General features: G+C 43.6%; 1 protein-coding gene across 3 annotated transcripts in view; it reads right to left on the reverse strand.

Annotated features, from left to right (window-relative positions):
- The window catches only part of MAMLD1 (mastermind like domain containing 1), a 101,749-nt gene that overhangs the window by 12,978 nt on the left and 66,680 nt on the right, over positions 1-22,091 (reverse strand). Inside the window, exon 4 of one of the 3 annotated variants that reach the window (XM_071212959.1) lies at positions 21,555-21,677. The exons of the other annotated variants lie outside the window; for them this stretch is intronic. Coding sequence (XP_071069060.1) covers positions 21,555-21,677 — 123 coding nt within the window. The remainder of the gene's footprint in view (positions 1-21,554; positions 21,678-22,091) is intronic. 3 annotated transcript variants of the gene reach the window in all.

Raw genomic sequence — 22,091 nt, forward strand, 5'->3', positions numbered from 1 at the left:
TAATTTTACATCTATAAACATATGTAATTTTAATCTAGGGTTAACTGAAATCCAAAATTAAATTCACTTAGCTGTTTCTCAGAGATGGAATTTATCTCAGGATTGTCACTTTGCCTAAAGAAAAACTATAGCCCAATAACACATAAAGGAAAATCCATAATGTATAAGTCAATTAAGAAATGAAAGAATAAATATCTTCTTTTCTGCTAAATTAATTTCAATGACTAAGGAGCTGGACTGATAACTCCCAGGGTAAAGACTGTGTGGCATGCTCCCATTTCACACAGAGCTAGATACACAGTGGGGCTGCAATATGTTTCAGACATACAGATGACTATATATTTTCTGAATTCTTTCTTTTTATATGAACTTATTTTTAAATTTTAATTGTATAAAATATACATAACATAAAAAGCATTTCTTTGACATTAAATAGAGTGTCTCTATGAATTTGCTTATTTAAAGCATTTCCTATAAGATAAATCATACAATATCCGTCCTTTTTTGTCTGGCTTATTTCACTCAACATAATGTCTTCAGAGTCCATCCATGCTGTAGCATGTACCAGGAATTCACTTCTTTTTAAGGCTGAATAATATTCCATTGTATGGATATACCACATTTTGTTTATTCATTTATCTGTTGATGGACCCTTGGGTTGCTTCCACCTTTTGGCTATTGTGAATAATGCTGCTATGAGCATTGGTGTACAAATATTTGCCCGAGTCTCTGCTTTCAGTTCTTTTGGGTATATACCTAGAATTGGGATTGCCAGGTCACATGGTAATTTTATGTTTAACTTTCAGAGGAATTGCCGAACTGTTTTCCAAAAGGGCTGCACCATTTTACATTCCAAACAACAATGTATGAGTGTTCTAATTTATCTGCATCCTTGTCAACACTTGTCGTTTTCAGTTTTTAAAATAAAAGCCATAGTAGTGGGTGTGAAGTGGTATCTCACTGTAGTTTTAACTTGCATTTCTCTAATGGCTAACGATGGAGATTATCTTTTCATATACTTACTGGCCATTTGAACATCTTCTTTGGAGAAATGTCTATCTAAATCCTTGGCCCCCTTTAAAATTGGGTTGTTTATTTTTGTTGTTGTTGCTATTGAGCTTTAAGAGTAATTTATATATTCTGGATATTAAACTCTTTCTGGGTATGCGGTCTCCAAATATTTTCTCCCATTCCATAGGTTGTCTTTTCACATTCTTTTTTTTGTTTTCATTTTATTGTTTTTTTTTTTTAAAAAAAAGCTAAATAGATCACATAAAACGTTACATTAAAAAACATAAGAGTGGGGCTCTCTGACATGGCACAGAATTCCAAATCCATCTTCCATGACCATATACCCCGTAGATGTCCACAGCCTTCAGGAGAACCAGCACCTAGGGTTGTATCTACTTTGGCTTTCTCTGGGCTCCTGCTGAGGTGTGCGTAAGCGTGACTGAGTGTGATGAGTGTGCCACAATGATGGACGAGGTTGTTGGTGTGGGAGGAATGGGGTGGGGGTGGGGGATATATGGGAACCTCTTATTTTTTAATGTAATATTTTTTTTGGTGATGTATATATATTCAAAAAAATACAATTTACAAAAATGATGGGGTGGGAGGGGGTGGGGAGTGGGGTATATGGGAACCTAGTATGTTTTTTATGTTTTTTAATGTAACGTTCTTTGTGATCCATTAACTTTAATTTAAAAAGTGTAAAAAATAAAAAAAACCAAAAACATAAGAGGTTCCCGTATACCCCACTCCCTACCCCACCCCACTCCTCCTACATCAAACTCCCCTTTCATCATTGTGGCACATTCATTGCATTTGGTGAATACACTCTGGAGCACAGCCACACTGCATGGACCATAGTTTACATTGTAGTCTTTTCACATTCTTGATAAAGTCCTTTGATGCACAAAAGTTTTTAATTTTAATGAAGTCCAAATTTTATCTATTTTTTTCTTTTGTTGCTTGTGCTTTGGGTGTAAAATGTACAAATCCATTGCCTACCACAAAGTCCCGAAGATACTTCCCTATGCTTTCTCATAAGGATTTTATAGTATTAACTTATATTTAGGTCATTGGTCCATTTTTTCTTCAATTAAAAAAAATGTATTGATGTTTATCACTCATACATAAACATACATAAACAATAAGTGTATAGTAATAGTTGTGTCATTGATTCATTTTTAATTACTTTTTGTATATGGTGGGAGGTTGGGGTCCACATTCATCCTTTTCGCAGATGAGTTTTCAGTTGTGCCAGCATCCTTTGTTAAAGAAACTATTATCTCCCCATTGCATGGACTTGACATCCTTTCTGAAAACCAACTGGTCACAGATTGCGTGGATTTATCTCTGGACTCTCAATTCTATTCTGTTGGTCTACATGTCTATCCTCATGCCAGTATCACACTGTTTTAATTACTGCAGCTTTGCAGTCAATTTTGAAATCAACAAGTTTGAGTCCTCCAACTTTGTTCTTCTTTTTCAAGGTTGCTTTGACTACTTGAGGCCCCTTACAATTCCATGTGGATCTGAGCATCAGCTTTTCCATTTCTGCAAAAAAGGGCTGCTATTGCTTTGAAGTTGTAAATCACTTCAGGCAGTACTGACATCTTAACAATATTAAGTCTTCCAATCTATGAGCACAGGATGTCTTTCCACTTATTTAGGTCTTCTTTAATTTCTTTCAGCAATATTTTATAGTTTTCATTGTACAAGCCATTCACCTCCTTGTTTAAATTTATTCCTAGGTATTTTATTCTTTTAGATGCTATTGTAAATGGAATTCTTTACATGATTACCTTTTGCAGATTATTCCTTTCTGATGTATAGTCACCCAACTTACTTCTGTAGGTTTATCTTGTATCCTACAACTTGGCTGAATTCCTTTATTAGTTCTAATAGCTTTCTTGTTGATACTTGGGATTTTCTATATATAGGATCATGTCATTTATGAATAGGGATAATTTGACCTCTTCCTTTCCAATTTAGATGGTTTTAATTTATTCTCTTATTTGATTGCTCTGGCTAGAACTTCCAGTATAATGTTGAATAACAGTGGTAACAGTGGGCATCCTTGCCTTATGCCTGACCTGAGGGGGAGAGCTTTCAGTCTTTCACCTTTGTGTATGATATTTGCTGTGGGTTTTTAAATGAATTCCCTTTATCATGTTGAGAAAGTTCCCTTCTATTCCTAGCTTTCTGAGTGTTTTATTTTTTAATCATGAAAGGATGTTGGATTTTGTCAAATGCCTTTTCTGCATCAATTGAGATGATCAAGTTTTTCCCCCTTCATTCTATTAACGTGGTGTATTACATTGATTTTTTTATGTTGAACCATCCTTGCATTCCTGGAATAAGTACCACTTGGTCTTGCTGTATACTCCTTTTAATATACTGTTGGATCTGGATGTCATATTTTGTTGAAGATTTCTGTGTCTATATTTAAAACGAATATTGGTCTGTAGTTTTCTTTTCTTATGCTGTCTTTATCTGTCTTTAGTATCTGGGTAATACTGGCTGCACAGAATGAGTTAGGAAGTAATCCATTCTCTCCTAATTTTTGGAGATGTTTGAGAAAGATTGGTGTTAAATCTTCTTTAATATGTTTGGTAGAATTCAGCAGTGAAACCATTTGGCCCTGGACTTTTCTTTGTTGAAGGTTTTAATTACTGATTTAATCTCCTTACTTGTTATAGGTCTGTTGAGATTTTCTATTTCTTCCTGCAAAAGATTTGGTAACTTGAATGTTTCTAGGGATTTGTCCATTTCATCTAGACTTTCCAATTTTTTGGCATGTAATTTTTATAGTATCCTCTTATTCTTTTAATTTTTCTCAGGTCGACAGTAATGTTCTTTTTCATTCTGATTTTAGTTATTGTATCCCCTCTCTCTCTCTTTTCTCTTTGTCAGTCTGGTTAAAAGTTTGTTGATTTTATTGTTCTTTTTAAAAAAGCAACTTTTGGTTTTGTTGATTCTCTCTATTGTTTTTCTATTCTCTATTTCATTTACCTCAGCTCCAATCTTTACTATTTCTTTCCTTCTACCAATGTTGGGTTTAGTTTGCTCTTCCTGTTCTAGTTTCTTAAGGTGTGAAGATAGGCTATTGATTTGTGAACTTCTTTTTAAATGCAGGCTTTCCCTCTGCACAATACCTTCACTTCAAATATAAGTTTTGGTATGCTGTGTTTTCATTTGTCTCAAGATATTTCCTAATTTCCCTTGTGATTTTTTCTTTGGCCCAACGGTTGTTTAATAGCATGTTGTTTAATCTTCACATATTTGTAAATTTTCCAGTTTTCCTTCTGTTACTCATTTCTAGTTTCATTCCTTTGCGGTCTAGGAAGACACTTTGCATGACTTCAGTATTTTTAAAGTAGCCCAGGATATAGTCTATCCTGGAAAATGCTCCATGTGCACTCGAAAAGAATGTGTATTCTTCAGTTGTTGGGTAGAATGTTCTATACATGTCCATTAGGTCTAATTGGTTAATAGTGTTGTTCAAATCCCCTATTTCTTAATTGACCTTCCGTTTAGATCTATCAATTAGGGAAAGTGGTGTACTGAAGTCTCCAACTATAATTGTAGCACTATCTATTTCTCCCTTCAATTCTGTCAATTTTTGCTTCCTGTGTTTTAGGGCTCTGTTGTGAGGTGTATATATGTTTATAATCAACATATCTTCTTGCTGGATGGAATCTTTTATCAATATGTAATATCCTGCTTTGTCTTTTATAATCTTTTTTGATTTAAAGTCTATATTGTCTGACAATTATATAGCTACTCTTCCTCTTTTGATTATTGTTTGCATGGAATATCTTTCTTTTACCCTTTCACTTTCAACATCTTTGTGTCTTTGTATGTGAAAAGATGGATCATGGTTTTTCACCCAATCTACCTAGCTCTGCCTTTTAATAGGGGAGTTTAATTCAATGTCGTTTAAGGTAGTAAATGAGATGGAAGGATGTACTTCTGCCATTTAGCTATTTGTTTTCTGTATGCCTTGCATGTGTTTGTTCCTCAATTGCTCTATTACGCTCTCTTTTTTTGTAGTGTACCATTTTGCTTCCCTTCATATTTTTACTCCATGTTTTATAGTTCTTTCAGTGGTTACCATTGTAATTAAAATTAACATCTTAAACTAATAACAACCTACTTTGACTAGTACCAAACTAGTTTCAGTAGTATACAAGCTCACTACTTCTATATATCTTTATCCCAACCCCTTCGTATTGTTATTGTCTCAGATTACATCTTTATATACTATATGCCCATTAACACAGACTTAAAATGTTATTTAGACATTTGCCTAAGTCATATCAGGGCATAAAACAGTTATAAACCAAAAGTGCAACATAAGATCTTATACTTCCCTATGCACTTGCTTCTCACACTGGAGAGCCTATGCAGTTACCCTTACCATTGTTCTTTTTTCTTTTTATGGCTTCAAGTTACTGTCTAGCATCCTTTTATTTCAGCCTGAAGGATTCCCTTTAGCATTTCTTGTATGGTAGGTCTTCTGGTAATTAACTCTTTCAGGTTTTGTTTATCTGTAAATGTCTTAATTTCTCTCCATTTTTTGAGGTAGTTTTGCCAAATATAGAATTCTTGGTTGACAGTTTTTTTTTCTTTAATGACTTTAAACATGTCATCCCACTGTTTTCTGACCTCTGTGACTTCTGATGAGAAATCTGCTCATCTTATTAGGGTTCCCTTGTATGTGACAAGTCACTTTCCTCTTGCTGTTTTCAAAATCCTTTCTTCGTCTTTGGATTTTGACTGTTTTGCTATAATGTGTCTCAGGTCTATCCTCCCAGGAGTTAATTTAGCTCCCTGGATGTGTGTATTCATGTCTTTCATCAGATTTAGGAAGTGTACAACCATTACTTCTTCAAATACTTTCTCTGTCCCTTTATTTCCCTCTGGTCATTCTGGGACTCCAATGATGCATATGTTCATATGCTTGATGGGTTCGCCAGGCTCTGTTCATTTTTCGTAATTATTTTTTCTTTTGGCTGCTCACACTGGATAATTTCAATTGTCTTCGTGCTCACTGATCCTTTCTTCTCCCTGTTCAAATTTGCTGTTGAATCAGGCTAATGAGTTTTTTTATTTCAATTACTATACTCTGCAATTCCAAAATTTGTTTGGTTCCTTTTCATAATTTCTATCTCTTTATTTTGGTCAGCTGTTTTCCTAACTTCCATTAGTTTTTTGCATATGGATACCTTTCACTTACTGAACATATTTAAGACAGCTGATTTAAAGCCTTAGACTAATAGTTCCAATGTATGAGCTTCCTTCAGGATGGTTTCTGGCTTTTTTTTTCCTATGAAAGGCCATACTTTCCTGCTTCTTCTGTGTTTTTTAAGAATTGTACATTCTGAGTACTATGTTGTTATAACTCTGGATATCTAGTTCTTCCACTCCTCTAGGATTATTGTTTTGTTGTTGTATTTTTAGGGCTGGGGCTGTCAATTTATGACTTTTCTAAACTATTTTTTGCTCCCAAAGGGGAATGGGAAGAGAAAAAGAAAAATATTGCCTGCCTCATTAAGACTCCTCTGTTGCTTTTGCCTGAGGGAGATTGGAACAATGGTCGCTCTCAGAGTCGGCTACCCAGCAATCTGAAGTAGTTGATCAAAAGCAGTGATCCATGATCAGAACACACACCTCTGGGTTTTGGAGGACTGGGTCCTTTTAGCCCACCCTGGCACCAGCAAACTGTACCTGGAGCCTGAGCTGCAGTCCCCAGTGCTGCTTGCCATGTGGCTGGGGGATGGAAGATGTTAGCCACTGCACAGAAGGTGAAATTCACCAATATTTACTGCAATTTACCAGCCTCTTCCTCAAACTCTTCCCTGGATGCTGCACAGTGTTCCACCAGACTCCAGAGTTTCAAAACAGCTTGATTCAGACAGTTCCTGCCAGTTCAACAGTTGTTTTAGTGGAGAGATTGATTCCTGGAGCCCCTTCTCCACCATCTCCCCACAATCCTCCCACCTGAATGCTTTCTTAACAGGCTGTTGGGCATTTCGTTGCAAACAATACAATGTTTCATAGCTGCACTGTCCAATATGGTAGCCATCAGTCCATGTGGGCTCTTGAGAACTTGAAATGTGGCTGGTCTGAATGAGGACTGGCCTTTTAAATTGTGTCCTTTTAATTTAAGTTTAAATTTCATGTTGTATGGCGATTGCTGGGCCTGTTGTCAGTAATGCTGGGTAAAGAGGTAGGACGGTCATGTGTTCAGGTGAGCTAGGATGGCCCCTGGAGATCACCCTGGCAGCACAAGGTTAAGAAGGCTGCTACCAGGGGTATCAGAAGCTGGGACAAAGAGGAAGTGCACCAAGCTCTTTGGGGTCTGGAGTCCCAGCAGCCTGTAGCACTAGTTGCTCTGACAGATTCTGGAAAATTCTTAGTGTTTTATGATGATAACAGCTACCATGTGTTGAACATGTACCATGTGCCAGGCACTGAGTCAAACACATTACAGGTTTCATCTCATTTAATCCCCACAGCAACCCTAAAAGATGCGACCATTATTATCCCCATTTTATAGGTGAGGAAAAGTAAAAGGTTCAGAGAAGCAAAGTAACTTGCTCAAAGTCACACGGTAAGTGCAGAGCTAGAAGAGGAACCTGGGTCTAATTTACTCCATATTCTAGGCTTTTAATCACAAATACTAAAAATGCTTCAGGATCAAGTGGTGTTCAAAGCATCACCCTTTTGATTCTGCATGTTCCCACCCCCTGCACCTCAATGTCTCCCTGCTGGGTACAGTCATCCAAAGGAGCAACCGAGGAAGGGAGCGGCAGGATTTCCTTTGGAGACTTCCGGATTTAGACAGTGAATTTAATCCATGCACCTAAATTCACTCCCTTGCAAAACCCCATTCAAACTGCAGTAAAGTTTTGTTTTGTTTTGGTTTTAAAGACACAGTCCCACAAGGATGGCTCAGGGTTAAGTGATTGAAGAGACCCAAGTAGGCTAAAATCACAAGGTGGCAGAAGGGAAAGCTGGAACCCAATTTGAACTCCATGTCAGAATCTTTAGCAGACTCAGGAATAGGAGCCCCAAGCCCTCTCTGGACCTGGGAGGTAAAGGGGGGCAGGTAATGTAATGGTGGTTGGCTGCTTAAGAAGCTGATGGATCCTTGGATCCCCTCCCCAGTTCCACGTCCCTCAGCATCTGCCTTGCTCCAACCCCAGCAGAGATTTAGGGGCTAACTTCCTGGTCAGGGTCTCTGGATGACTATTTGCTGGTGACTTTCCTGCTCTGCCTTCCAGGTCCTGTTACCTGGATCAGCTGAGGACACTCATTTCATCACACAGACGTGTTGACCTACAGGAGTGCCAGTCCTTCCAAGGCTCAGGATCTGGGGCTTGCCTTCTCCCCCCAGACATCGTCCACATAGACATGCAAGTGGGTGTTTCAACTACAAGTGACCATGTGCCTCTCTGCTACTCTTCAATCCCACAGCTTCCTGGCTGCTCTCCTTCCTTCCCTCCCTGCATGGAAGGGGAATCATTATTTGCTCTCCTCTCACTCAAGGCCTCACTTTTGGTGTTCTCTTTCTGGCCCATTCTGTCGCACTGGGGCCAACTCCTCTCCCTATGACCCTAACACTTTTTATAAGTTGAAGAGAAAGGAGGGATCATCTACTCCAGCCATCTTCCTCTGTAGAAGAGAGGGCCACTGATTTGCTCAAGGGGGTCAAGCCAGTGAAAGGCAGTGACTCTGGGAATGGGAAAGCATCACGACTGTCACCAGGGGTTCAGTCTCTGAGCATGGAGCCCTGGGACATCCACATTTCCTGAGCTCCTCAGGAGGGTTCTGGCCCACAGTCTGGGAAACACACGGGGTAGGTGGGGACATGGAAGTTCATGGCAGAAAGGGTTTTGCTTCAACAGGGTAGACCAGAGCTCATGAGGCATTCCCAATTTTCAGTCCAGTGAGCCTTCTCAGAACCCTTTTTTTCCTCAACGGCAGCCACCTCCCCTGATGCAAAAGCCAGGAAGAGATAAGAGCAGAGTGGAAACAAGGGCACACAGCCACAAGAAAACATACCTATCCAGAAAGCAGATGCCATGATGGAGAGGAGAGGTGACGGTCTTCTCCAGAACCGACCCCTTTCAACTCCTCTTTGATTCTAAGTCAAAAGGGCACCACCCTATCTTCTGGAGTTCTAGAGGCCAGCATTGAGAAAGGCTTACTTCTTCCACTGGTCCAGCCCCTGATCGGCATCACGGCCTCCAGGGAGGGCCTGCCAAGTCCCTTACAGGTGGTCTGCAGCCATGGCACCTCTCCCCAGGGTGGGCCTCTCCAGGGGAATAGGGCAGAAGGGTGAGGTGGGAAATCCTTGATGGTGGGCCAGGTAGAGGAACAGGAGCCAGGTGCCAGTCCTCCACTGTGACTCCAATAGTTTGGGGAAAAGGCACTCATGCATAGCTAGTGGAAATGGGACCCCCCTGCCCTGCCCCTCCCCGAAACCTTGAATACTTTACCCTGCCGACACCTATTTTAGATGCAAGTCCTTTATTGGGTATGTATTTTGCAAATATATTCTTTCCCTCTTGCCTGGTCTTTTTATTCTGTTAATAGTGTCTTTCATGGAGCAGAAGTTTTGTTGTTGTTTTTTTAGAGAAAATATTTTAAAAATTATGAATCAAATGAATTCTTTTCAATCACAGTGGAGAATGTGGAGACTGGTCAAAGTATTCCAGGAGTGGAGATGGTTTTTGGGCATGAGTTTGTAAATGGTGAGAAAGGAAGTTTTACATTTTAATAAAATCCAGCCTCATTTCTTTTTTCTTTCATGGAAAACAAAACAAAACAAAAAAACAAAGGCTCTGGGAACACTTCTGGCAAATGCCACTCTGCCCCCTTCCTACTGTCCCCGACAGAGATAACAGAGCAGTTTGGAATGCAAACTTCCCAATCTAGCCTGGGAGGACTCCTCAGGGACCCAGCAAGGCCCCTATGACAAACACCCAGAGGAAGCGAGACCACCCCAACGCCCAGGTAGGAATGAGGCCAAAAGAGGGACTCCCTTTTCCTGGTCCCAGACCAGCTGCATCGCTCTCCCTGACTTTCTGAAAAGTCTGCCTCATTTTCCTTGTCCCACCAGGAAGCAGTAATTCTCACTGTCTGACAATGTGATAGCCAGGTCCTGAGCCTCAACAGACTCCAGCACCTACAATCTGATCTATTGGACTTACCACACTCAGCTAAGATGGAGTTGAAGAAGGACAACCACCACACCATGGAGCCTAGAGTGATTACAACTGAAAATGGGAGGATTGCATCCAGCATCCAGGTGGAATCTGAGCCTCCTCTTGACATAGAGGTGCAATGGACACAACCAATCCAATGTCCACATAGAAGAGGTGGCATTGGATTGGGAAAAGTGGACATGGTGGACGATGGGTATGGGGAAAGGCAGGAAGAGATGAGAGGTGGAGGCGTCTTTGGGACATGGAGCTGCCCCGGATGGTGCTTCAGAGGTAATCACCGGACATTGTAAATCCTCACAGGGCCCACTGGATGGAATGGAGGAGAGTATGGGCCATGATGTGGACCATTGTCTATGAGGTGCAGAGGTACCCAAAGATGTACTTACCAAATCCAATGGATGTGTCATGATGATGGGAACGAGTGTTGTTTGGGGGGGGAGAGGTGGGGTGGGGGGGTGGGGTTGAATGGGACCTCACATATATATTTTTAATGTAATATTATTACAAAGTCAATAAAAAAAATATGAATGGAAAAAAAAAAAAAAGAACAGCCCCATTCTTCTCTTCTCCCCGTGCCCTCCACCTCACAGCCACTCAGCTTCTGGTGTCCCCAGCGCCACTGCTTCTTTCCTGCCCTGTAGACCTTGCATGAGGTTCTAGGCACAAGCATTTACCAGTGGCCATTTAGCCCTGATTCCTCCAAGGTCAAAAGCCTGGGCTCTGAGAGTTGTCCTCTCCTCTTCCATTGGGTGACAACGCTAAGCCTGTTTGCTCATCCAGAAAGGGGATCCAACAGAGCCCACTGCGCGGTATGAAGTGACGGGGCAATCCCTCACCCCTGGGCAGTGGAGGATAAAGAGCTCTGGTCTGAGCGGAGAATCACAGCATGGCTGCTGAATTGTAAGGAGTGTAGGAAGTTCATGTGCTATTCCCATAACGAAGGCCTTCTGCCTCCCTCAAGGCACAGGATGCACGAGCCCAGAGTACTGGACCTGACCCAGAAGCCTGGGGCTGTTACCTGGGGCCAGTCTTTCCCAGCTTCCCCAGACCCCCACTCACCCAGAGGGATACCTGGTGTTCACCCAGATCAGCTCTCCAGACCTTGCTAGCTTGGGCGTGCTAGGAGCTAGAGGGGCCTCTACTGCCATCCTCAAGTGCCTATTGGCAAACCCTGTGGAGGTGCGAGAGGGAGCTGGTGCCCCAGGGACTGCTGCCTGGAGAGAGGAGGCCCAGGATGGCCAGTGGGGAGGTACCCACGGAGAAGAGGGGAGGAAGAGTGGGGGCAGATGCCATGGCCACTAGGGGTTTGACGAAGCACACTCAAGCAGGGACACCACGGATCTCTTCCAACCCTCGCATTATACAGAGTGGGAGACTGAGTCCCAGGGAAGCGAGGCACAGCTGACCTTGGGCCACAAGGATAGCGAATGGCCTGGTGGAGTTGGACAGACCCAAGACCAAGTCTGGTTTCCAAAGCTCCTTAGCGATAGGCCTGCTAAACCTTAGTTTCCTCTGCTATAATGTGAAAATGCTACCCTTGTTGTAAGGATTACATTTATTCATTCATCAAGTCACCGGCTATTTAATGTGCACCTACTAGGAGCTAAGACCTGTGCTTACTGCTAGGGACATAATGGGGAGCAAAAGCAGACATGATTCTTTACCTGGTGGGGTTTACAATCTAGTTAGGAAGCTAGACATGGGAGCCGATAATTGCCCAGAAAAATGACCGATTTCATGCACAAACTGTGATGAATGCTGGGAAAGGAAGAGAGAGGGTAAGGACAGAGCATGTGCAGCATCTGGCTCATAGGAGAGACTCAACAAGTAGAAGTTGGTATTCGCAAAGCCAAGTTTCTGCAGCCCTTGACCAAGGCTGCTGTGTGGTCAGACATGGCCTAGAGCTGAGTCTTATTTAACTCCCGTAATATTTCAGACTCTCGAATTGTGCGTGCCTCCAGAGGGGTGTCTGTGTATGTTCTTTCTTTCACATGGGAGCTGGGTTTGTTTTTTCCAATTGCCCCAATCCTGTTCTTTAACTACCAGGTGGGCACAATGGCCAGAGGTACCTACCAGCACTTTACCCAGAGTTTCTAGACTTGGAACTGGATCTCTTTGGGTGGGGGGAGGGGGGTTAGAGAGGTTCATCATTGGGGTAGGTGTTTGGAAGATGTCTGCATGGGAAGGAGGAGTGGCTGGATGTGGACGGCTGCAGTATACACTGTCGGCTGCCTAGCCAGCACCGAGCCTTCTTCCTCTTGCTTCCTTCCCTGATCTTCGTTCAGGCGGCCCCACCTGCCCTATGCAGTCCATATGCTCTGGAGGAACCTGGCTCCACCCAAGGTGCCCAGAGGTTCCTTTGGGCTTCTGGGAAAGAAGTGCCCTTGCTCTTCTGACAGAGCCTCTAAGCCACCCTCTCTCCTGGAGCCCCTGGAGGCGCAGCTCTCGTGCGCCCACCAGGGGGAGCCAGCCTTAGGATGGAGCCTTGGCTGTGGAGGCGGAGTAGACAGCAGGAAAGAAACAGCATCTTTGGTGACACTGTGGAGCTATTGAATCAAACCAGCCCAGCGGCCTGTCCACCCTCCGGACTTTCATTCACAGGAGCCAGTAAGTCCCCTGTATGGTTTAGGCCAGCTGGAATTGGGTTTTCTGCTACTTGCCACTGAATGCCTCCTGTCTGATAAAGACTGTGCCTGGCCCCTCAGACTAATGTGTTGGTGTCTGCACTATGTCCCCAGCCTCAGCGGAGAGTGCACCAAATTTCGAAAGATGAAGCTCAGGGCCTGTCAAACCCTGCTCAGCCCCGAGTTATGTTTCCTTATAATTATTCACAGGACAGCTCATTTAAAGATCTGTACAGCAGACTCCAGTAAACACGTCCAGTTCAGATCAAATAGCATCACTTGGGCTCTTCAGTCAGATCTCAAGCTCTTAAATACTCTATTTTGCATTAGTGGAAGGCTAGGCACATTTTAGAAGCAACGGTGAAGCTGAACAACATTAAGAATTTCTGGATCATATTCAATTCCAATGCAAACTTGGATATGTACTTTGTGGGTTTCTGTGTAGAAAATAATTGACAATCCAAATTGGAATTCATCTATAGAAAATGGGCAGTGCTCGTTCCTAAAAGCAACTACTGGCACCCACCTCCTGAATTTTTAAATCCCTCAAAAAGTCCAAGAACATATCAGAAAGTTGAGATTTGATTTCAGAGGTAATAACTGTAAACGAAAAATTAAAGGCCTGCAAGAGGTGTTGCTGAGTAGGATGCTAATGGCTCTAGAAACAATCAGAAGAGATCACTCTTTCTCAACCCCTAAACCAATATTCTGTCATAAACTTGCTGTCCTGGGAAAGTAGAAATAGACATGAGCCAAGTGCCTGCAGAGTTAGAAAGGAAAGCGTGGCCTCCAAGAACCTCTTCTCTGTGGGGGAACGTGAGTGGATAGTGAGCTCAAGCAGGGCAGATGGGGGTGTGGTTGCCCCAACTGCAGCGGTCAGGGACACATACTGGACTAGAATGTTTATCGACCTCGAGATTTTGTAATTTGTCTTAAAAAATGGGGCGTGAAGAAGGATTCTAAATGCAAAGTGTCAGTCTACTTCTCCAAGTCCTACACAGATTTTCTACTTGCTGCAGGGACTTGGTGGAGTTTCTTAAGTTCCTGAGGCCACGGATCATCCCCCAAGCCAGCAGTCTCACTTTATCAGTGGATGAGTCCTCCTCTACGAACCGGCCTTTCGGCAGAGCAACTGCGACTACAGAGCCTCGGGAGAACCATACCACCCATCAGCTGCTGAGGAAAGACTCAGGCACCTTTCCAGACCTCCATGAGCACAGCAGGGAATGACATGGTCAAGGCCATTGCCAGAGGCTGCACTTTTCGACCCCATGTGGTTCCTCTTATCTGTAACACTCTTGAACTATAGCAATTAACAGAGCACTAAAGGAAGTCAGAACTCCTTTCTGGGGAGAGGAACCTCCTTGTGATGTAATTATTCTGCTAGAGAAGACATCTCCAAATTAAAAGGTAATGGCACATATAAAAGAAAGAAACTAACAAGTAGCTGTCAAAATGGCAAAGATCAACAAATAAAAACAAAAACCCCAAAAGAGAATTTCAGCAAAGAATGTGAAATCTATGCTCATGATCTATTAAAAGAAATCTTTTAATTTGTTTTCTCTTCTTTTTAAAAAAATTTAATTTGTTTTCTCTTTTTTTAAAAAAAACAGGGGTAGGAGCTTATTCAAATTCAACCAAGAGTTCTTATAAATGACATTTTAAGCCTTAGAGAACATATGCTGAATGGCCTTCAAAGCATGTTCACTTGATACTGGGCAAGTTAGAAAGAAATAAAAGATTTATAAACAAGTGTGTATAAGTGAAGAAGGCCACCTCCCACCCCTTCCCCAAGATTGGTGTCACCCCAGAGTAATGTTCTGGACCTGTGGAAAAAGCAATCATGCCATTGGTCTGAATTTCTAAGCCAGCCCTTTTGCCTTTTCTTATCATGGGCTCCTGTCACTGCAGTATGTGAAGTGGCAGCCAGAGGTGTTGTCTGTCCTTCTAAATCACATTGAACAACAGCAGCAGCAGAACAACCAGTGCAAACTACTACTGGAAGTACAAAACCGTGTATTTATCGGAAGTTGAAAAAAAATCACATCTATTCGGATATTGTAGTTTTGGGCCTGTAGGCAACTTACCCAAGTTTGGGGGGAGGGCAAGGGCCCCAGTGTGAGAAAATAAGAGCTCATTAGGCTCCAAACCATGAAGAGAGGAAGTTTCTATCAATCATTACTCTAAGACTCTTGAAATAGTCCCAAGAACTTAAAATTCTGCAAAGGCCAGCAGATGTAATCCATTCATTGGTATACTCCTTCACTCATCCTTCCTCTCATGGATTCAAAGGGCTGTTCAGCACACTTTCACAGAGTGAGATAAGCCACTTTCCTATAGTCAAGGAGCTTGCTATCAAGTAGGGGTGTAGACCAGACACAAACAACTCTAGTTAAAGAGCGAACAACAGGTGCAGCCACTGTGGAAAGCAGTTTGGTGGTTTGGTACACACAGAATTACTGTGTGCCTGGCAACTTTACTCCTAGGTATAGATCCCAAATAAATGAAAATAGGGACTCAAACGGATAATTACATACTAATGTTCACAGCAGCATTATTCACTATAGCCAAAAAATGGAAATAACCCACATGTCCATCAATTGATGAGTAGATACACAAAAGGTGGCATATAAATACAAAGCAATATTATCCAGCCAAAAAAGGAATGATGTTCTGATGCATGCAACAACATGGATGAATCTTGAAGACATAATACTGCTGGTGAAGTCCACTTATATGCAGTATCTAGAATAAGCAAATTCACATAGACAAAAAGTAGATGACAGGTTACTGGGGCCTGGGGGCCCGGGGCATGGGGAGTCATTGCTGAACGAGTTCAGAGTTTCTGTTTGGGGTGATGAAAAGTTTTGGAAACAGACGAGGTGATAGTTATACAACATCGTGAATGCATTTAATGCCACGGAACTGTATATTTGAAAATGGTTAAAAGGGGAAATTTTTTATTATTTATAGTATGATACCACAAGAATTTTTTGAAAAGTGGACACCACCAATTCCTGAGAGGCAGAAACCCAAGGTCTTGAAGGCTGGGGAGTGAGTAGAGACAGCCCAGAACTGTATCCCAGAGCCTAGCCCTTGCTCCACAAGGACAGTGTGTGCACTGAGGCACTCTGAGGCAGTGACACCTAGCATTGTTTTGTTGGCTCTTGTACTAATTGGCAAGCCGTGAATCCTCCTCATGTTTCCAGACTTGCAGCCGAGAACCAATGAAGCAAGGTGGATTCTCATCTTATTCAGGAGCACAGGTAACTTCCATCCCATTTCTGGCTACTTCTCTGTTCCCCCACCCACATGCTGTCATTTCTCCAAAATGCCCCAGAAAGGGACAGAAGTTTCATTCAATTTACCCAGAAATTTCTTCCTAAGCACCAAATAGGCCCAGTCACCCCATCGTGTGTGTTTAACATGCAGTGACTTCACGAAGACATCCAGAAAACCTGGATGGCCCATGTCAAGTGATGCTCCTGTCACAAGATGCAAAGCAGATGCAGCTTAACTTGTTGCCACTTCTCAATATCACTTCACTATTATTTTAAAAGGAAATACTGCTTTTGATTAGGGGAGAATCAGCAAGTGTCTTTAACAGGTTTTTGAGGATGTGAACCTTAGCCATATCTGAGTCTTGATTGTTTTGCATTTTCCAGCACTTCTCATGGGAAGAGTTACCTGAGAATGGCAGAGGCATATGGAATAGCTCTGGAGAGGGTGGGGGCCTCACGCCCCTTCGAAGCTTGGTTACATGGAAATGCATGTTCATTACTCAAAATTGCAAGGGGGAGCCTGTCATCATCTCTTGCCTTACTTTTAGCCAGTTGGCTTTGACAAATTCTCCTGGTGAGCCACCCAAACATGGGCCTGTGAAGAATTCGGGGTTCCCACAGCTATGCCTATCCTCCTCTGCCCAAAATTGAAGGATGGTGGAACTTGGTGGAATTCCACAGGGGAAAAAGCCAGCTCGAATCCATGCACTTAGCTTCCCACTCAAAGCTCCAAAAGCAAAGCAAAAGACGGAAGAATTACTGATGAAGTAGGGCTGGCTCTTTCAGGCCCCAAAGGCTAGCCACACTTCGGCCAGGACTACAGAGCTAACTTCCCGAGGCGCCCACATTCTTTTTTCTCCACACCCAACTCTGCTGCCGAATCAAGGTCTGTGGGCTCCCTGCTATTCATCTGTGTGATTCCTAGCTGCGCATTTTCTAATGGAACATGAAACTTTGGTTAATGTGGGGAGAAGGAACAATGCTTTGAAGAAATGGATAAATGCTGCGGCTTTATCCCGCTAAGATAGATGCTGTTATTCAAATCCGACTCAGGGCTCCGTGAAGGCGAGCCTGGTGGGGGAAAGCTCTTTGGACCTTCATATTGCTTTCAGCTTTCAACAACCTCACTGCTTTTTTTTTTGGGGGGGGGGGAACTGACATAATAAGCTCTCATGTAGCAGAAAAGCAGCATCACACACTAAAGCAGCGCATGTCACTGTGGGCAAAATAACAAAATCGAATCAAATCCCAAACTTTTTGAACTCCTCAAAAGAAGCAAAAACGGTTTCCCTGTAGAGGGTAAGGGTTGGGGTGGGAGTGGGGTGCTTTAACTGTTAGCAATATTCTACCCTTTGCTCCCCCCCTTCATGCTCAAAAGCAGCCAGGTCACAGCACAGGCCCAGGTGATGGGATTATCAGCCCCCAAGCGACTGAGAAAATCACTTAGTATGAAAGAATTTATACCCTTCGTTTATAAAAGGTCTCATTTTGGGCACCCAGTCTTCAATAAATGTCACGGTTTTTCTTCAGGTATGCTAAGACAAAACAACCAACCAACCAACCAAACCAAACCAAATCAAATCAAACCAAACCGAAAACCCTGACAGAAGGTTTCAGCTATCATAAGCTGCTTATGAAGTGACTTTTTAAAGTCTCCTGATAGATCTTTATTGTCACAGCATGTTTATTTAGGGACTACAAAAGGCTTCTTCGAAATTTCTGCTTTTTAAGGTAGAGGACCATTAGTGACTCTCAGAAACCACAAAAGAAACAGGAAACAAACAAACACCTGGTTTTGGTGACACTAGTAGCTTCCAAGCATGCGTTTCCCAAATTCAACAACCCGGAGTTGCATTTCCCAGCAAGGCAGGATGGTTAATACAAGACCTTTCCAATACAGCAACCTCTGTCCCTAAATTTTAAAAATGTAGCTTCAGGGTGTATAATCCCATTTCCTCCCAATGCAGCTAAAAAATGTCCCCAAATAGAATAGCTCTTAGCAGCCCAATTTAGAAAGAAAGGAATAACTAAGTTTCTATATGCAATTATGTTTAAATACAAAAATAAAAATGCTCAAAATGAACTCAAGATAGATCACGGGCCTAACCATAAGAGCTAAAACCATAAAACTCCTAGCAGAAAACAAAGGGGGGAACCCTCATGACCTTGGAAATGGCAGTGATTTCTTAGATATGATACCAAAAGCACAAGCCACAAAAGAAAAAAATAGATAAAATGGACTTCATCAAAATTTAAACCTTTGTGCATCAAAGGACACTGTCAAGAAAGTGAAAAGGCAACACATAGAAAGGGAGAGAACAATTGCCAACCTTTTATCTGATAAAGGTACAATATCCAGAATACACCAAGAATTCCTACAACTCAGCAACAAAAATACAAATAATGCAGTTAAAAAATGGGCATAGGACTTGAACAGACATCTTTCCAAAGAAGATATGCAAATGACCAATAAGCACACAAAAAGCTGCTCAACAGCATTGGTCATCACAGAAATGCAAATTAATACTGTCCTGAGTTACGACTTCACACTCAATAAAATGGCTATTATTACATTAAAAAACAACCCAGCAAATAAGTGTTGGAGAGGATATGGAGAAATTGCAATCCTTATTTCTTTGGTGGGCATGTAAAATGGTGCAGCCACCACAGGAATCAGTTTGTCAGTTTCTCAGAAAGTTGAACACAAAATTACCATTTGACCAGGCAACACCACTGTTTAGCAGATACCCAACAAATTGAAAGCAGGGACTCAAACAGATACTTGTACGTCACCGTTAAGGGCAGCATTATTCACAATTGCCAAAAGGTAGAAGCAAGACAAGTGTCCATTAGCAGATGAATGGATAAACAACACGAGGTCTATCCATACAATGGAATATTACTCAGCCACAGAGAGGAGTGAAATGACGGTACATGCCACAACATGGATGAAGCTTGAAGACATCATGTTGAGCGAAATAAGCCAGACACGAAAAGACACATATTGTATAATCTAGCTTATATGGAATACCTAGAAGAAGTAAATTCCACAGAGCTAGTAGATTACAGGTTGCCAGGTGCTGGGGTGGGGAGGGGAAGGGAAGGGGTAGTGCTCAATGGCTGCAGAGTTTCTGTCTGAGGTGATGGATGTTGGTGATGGTAGCAGCACATCCTGAATGTCATTGATAGCACTGAACTGTGCACTTGAAAATAATGCTTTCTTCCATTCTCCTGTTCTGCAGGTAAAGGTCAAGGGAGAACATGAGAATGGAATGAAGCAGTAAAACGACTTGCCAGTCCGATGCCACAGGCTCTCCCTTGACAATATTCGGTGGTCTGCCTTTGTGGGGGGCGGCATTTATTTTGGAGACCTTATGGTCACTTCTTAAAAGTGTCAATGAGCAATTCTGAGAGCTCTCTTGACTCTTTATCCAGGTGAAAATGGAGCAGCTGTAACTTCAACAAGATTAGGGAATTTTCTTTCCCTAAATAACTTGGTTTTTATCCTTTCAGTTTTCAGTGGGATGTCCACAGCAAAAGGAACCTGGGGTTTCTGAAAGGTTCTTTTGGGGGGCTTGGCGGGGATGGGGGTTGAGTGGTGGAGAGGAGGGAGAGGCAGTTTTCCCTTTAAGATGAGAAACGCCAAGGCCTGATGTCAATCACCAAGCAGGATGAGCAAAGCTGGTCCTAACGCTGCCGCTGGCTTAAACACTCGTCCTTCTGCTCTCTCTCATTTGTCACCAGCAGCAGGTTGTCAGCCTGCTGTAAGCAGCAGGGACCAAGGTGCTGCAGAGAGGAGAGAAAAAGGAAGGAAGAGAAGGGAGGGAAGGGGAGGGAGACGAAGGGAAGCAGCAGGCGGCCCAGGCAGAACTGGGCTGCTCAGCCTCCCTCCTCTCTTCCCACCTAAAGTTGAGTCACAACTGCTCCTCAGCAGCACCCCCGCCTCACGTGGCTTACTGGGAGGAGGAGCCATCGTCCTCCCTTCCCCACCAGCTCAGCTGTTCTAGTTCCTTCCAGGGTCACCAGCCTGTATCCACTGCCTTGCTTTTCCTCAGCCCCTGGCGAATGTTCTCCCTGATGCTGCCACATGGCAAGTACCTTATTTGGGAGCTTTCCTTGGGGGTGCAGCCCCACAGGCTTTGATGCCCCCTGCCTCTCCTCTCCAAGTCACTCTTCACCCCTGGGAGCTGGAGAGGAACCCAGACACTGAGGCAGTCTAAACTCATTCTGCTGGGTTGCAGGTCCAATTCCATGAACCTGCACTAGTACTGGCCGATTATTGCTCAGAGCATCCTCAGCATCCCATCTCCTTTTTGCTCACCCTATTTCTGGGGTGAGGCCCAGCGAGGTTAAGTAACATGGATTATGGCACTCAGCTCAGTCAGTGCAGGTGGGTGGACTTGAATTCCAGTTCTGTCTGCTTCCAGTGCCCTTGCTGAAACTGCAACAGTGAACTGTCACCCTCAAACACGATGGCATTGACCCTTTACCTTAACTGAAACTGACTGGTGCCTTGCAATGAGAGAGTTCATTTAGCTAGAAAAGTGGAATTCCCACCGTTGAGGAATACTCATCTGCACGTGAGAAGGAGTCACTGGAGACAGCTAGATTTTGCACTGATGCTTACTTACACGAGCATTTGTTTCTAACCTTACATTTATAAACTGCTCCTGTACAAAACTAAGATCCAGTGTTTCGGGGAGATGGGAGGAGTGAGAGCAGGAGAAAGTGTGGAAGAAACACTGGACAAAGATGGCTCTTTGCCCTTTTCCACCAGGAGGCCCAGATGTGTCCACAAGCCCCATAGCTCCTGTCAACTTTGTGGTGGGCACCCATTCTGCACGGAGCACTGCTCCATCCTCTCTTGGCCCAGCACCCACTTTGAGAGACACATCTGAGCCCAAGAAAACAAATCAGCGGACTGAGGGTCAGGAGTTACAGTGAGAGCAAACCCTTCACTGTTTGAATTCTGTGCCAGGCTCTGTCTCAAGTGAGGTAGAAGTAAGAATGCACTGAATCCTCACAATAACCTATCATCACCCCCATCTGCTAGGGGAGGACACAGTCTCAGGGAAGTTGAGGCAGGAATGGAAGGCTCCGGAGGCAGTGCTCTGGCCCTGACTTGCTGTGTGACTGCGGGTGACCAGGCAGCATCCCTGGGCCTCAGTCTCCCCAACGTTAAAGGGACTTCTGACAAGCCCCACCTGTCAGGACTGAAATGAGCCCAGCCACCTGCCTCTGCTGAGGGACGTCACTCTAGCCCTTCAGCCTGCATCAGTGAGCTTGGCTGCTTGGACTTTCTCCTGAACGCTTTCTCCAACCTCACACAGGTCATGGGTTGGGTGTGACTGTCATGACCACCAGCCGATCCCCCAGTGAAGACCAAAGAAACAAAGAGAGAGGCTCACAATGTTAGCTGGTGATGCATCTCCAGGCTGAGGGTCTTGCCTGCTAGTGAAAGAGTTCCAGTGCTGAGGCTGGTGCTCCACTGAGCTAGCTGCAGAAGTCCATGCAAACAGATGGCAACCGGCCTATAACAGAAGCAAACCAAAGTGCTCCTGAACTGCAGACGAGGGTCCTGAGCCCCCGGGGCGCGGGCCTGGTGCTGCCCGCTTGGCCTGCCTCTGCGCTGCTCGCCCTGCACCACTCACCCTGCGCACTCCCAAGGGTGCTCTTGGCTGGCCTGATTCCCTGGCGGGAGGCACTCTGCTTGGTTTTGCTCCCTGAGACCCAAGGACTGCCCTGGCCACTCTTATTCGAGATCCTCAGAAAAGGGGTCAGCAGGTTCTGGAAGAGGGAGGCACAGGGAGAAGGGGACAGAAAGCCCGAGGGCTGTCAGAGGGGTAATGTGTTCCACAGCAATGGATGACTAACACAGGCAGGGACGAGAGCCATAAAAAGGAGGCCCTGTGACAGACACCACCCACTTGGAATCATGGATTTAA

This window comes from Dasypus novemcinctus, chromosome X, assembly GCF_030445035.2.
Source record: "Dasypus novemcinctus isolate mDasNov1 chromosome X, mDasNov1.1.hap2, whole genome shotgun sequence".
NCBI classification, from domain to species: domain Eukaryota; kingdom Metazoa; phylum Chordata; class Mammalia; order Cingulata; family Dasypodidae; genus Dasypus; species Dasypus novemcinctus.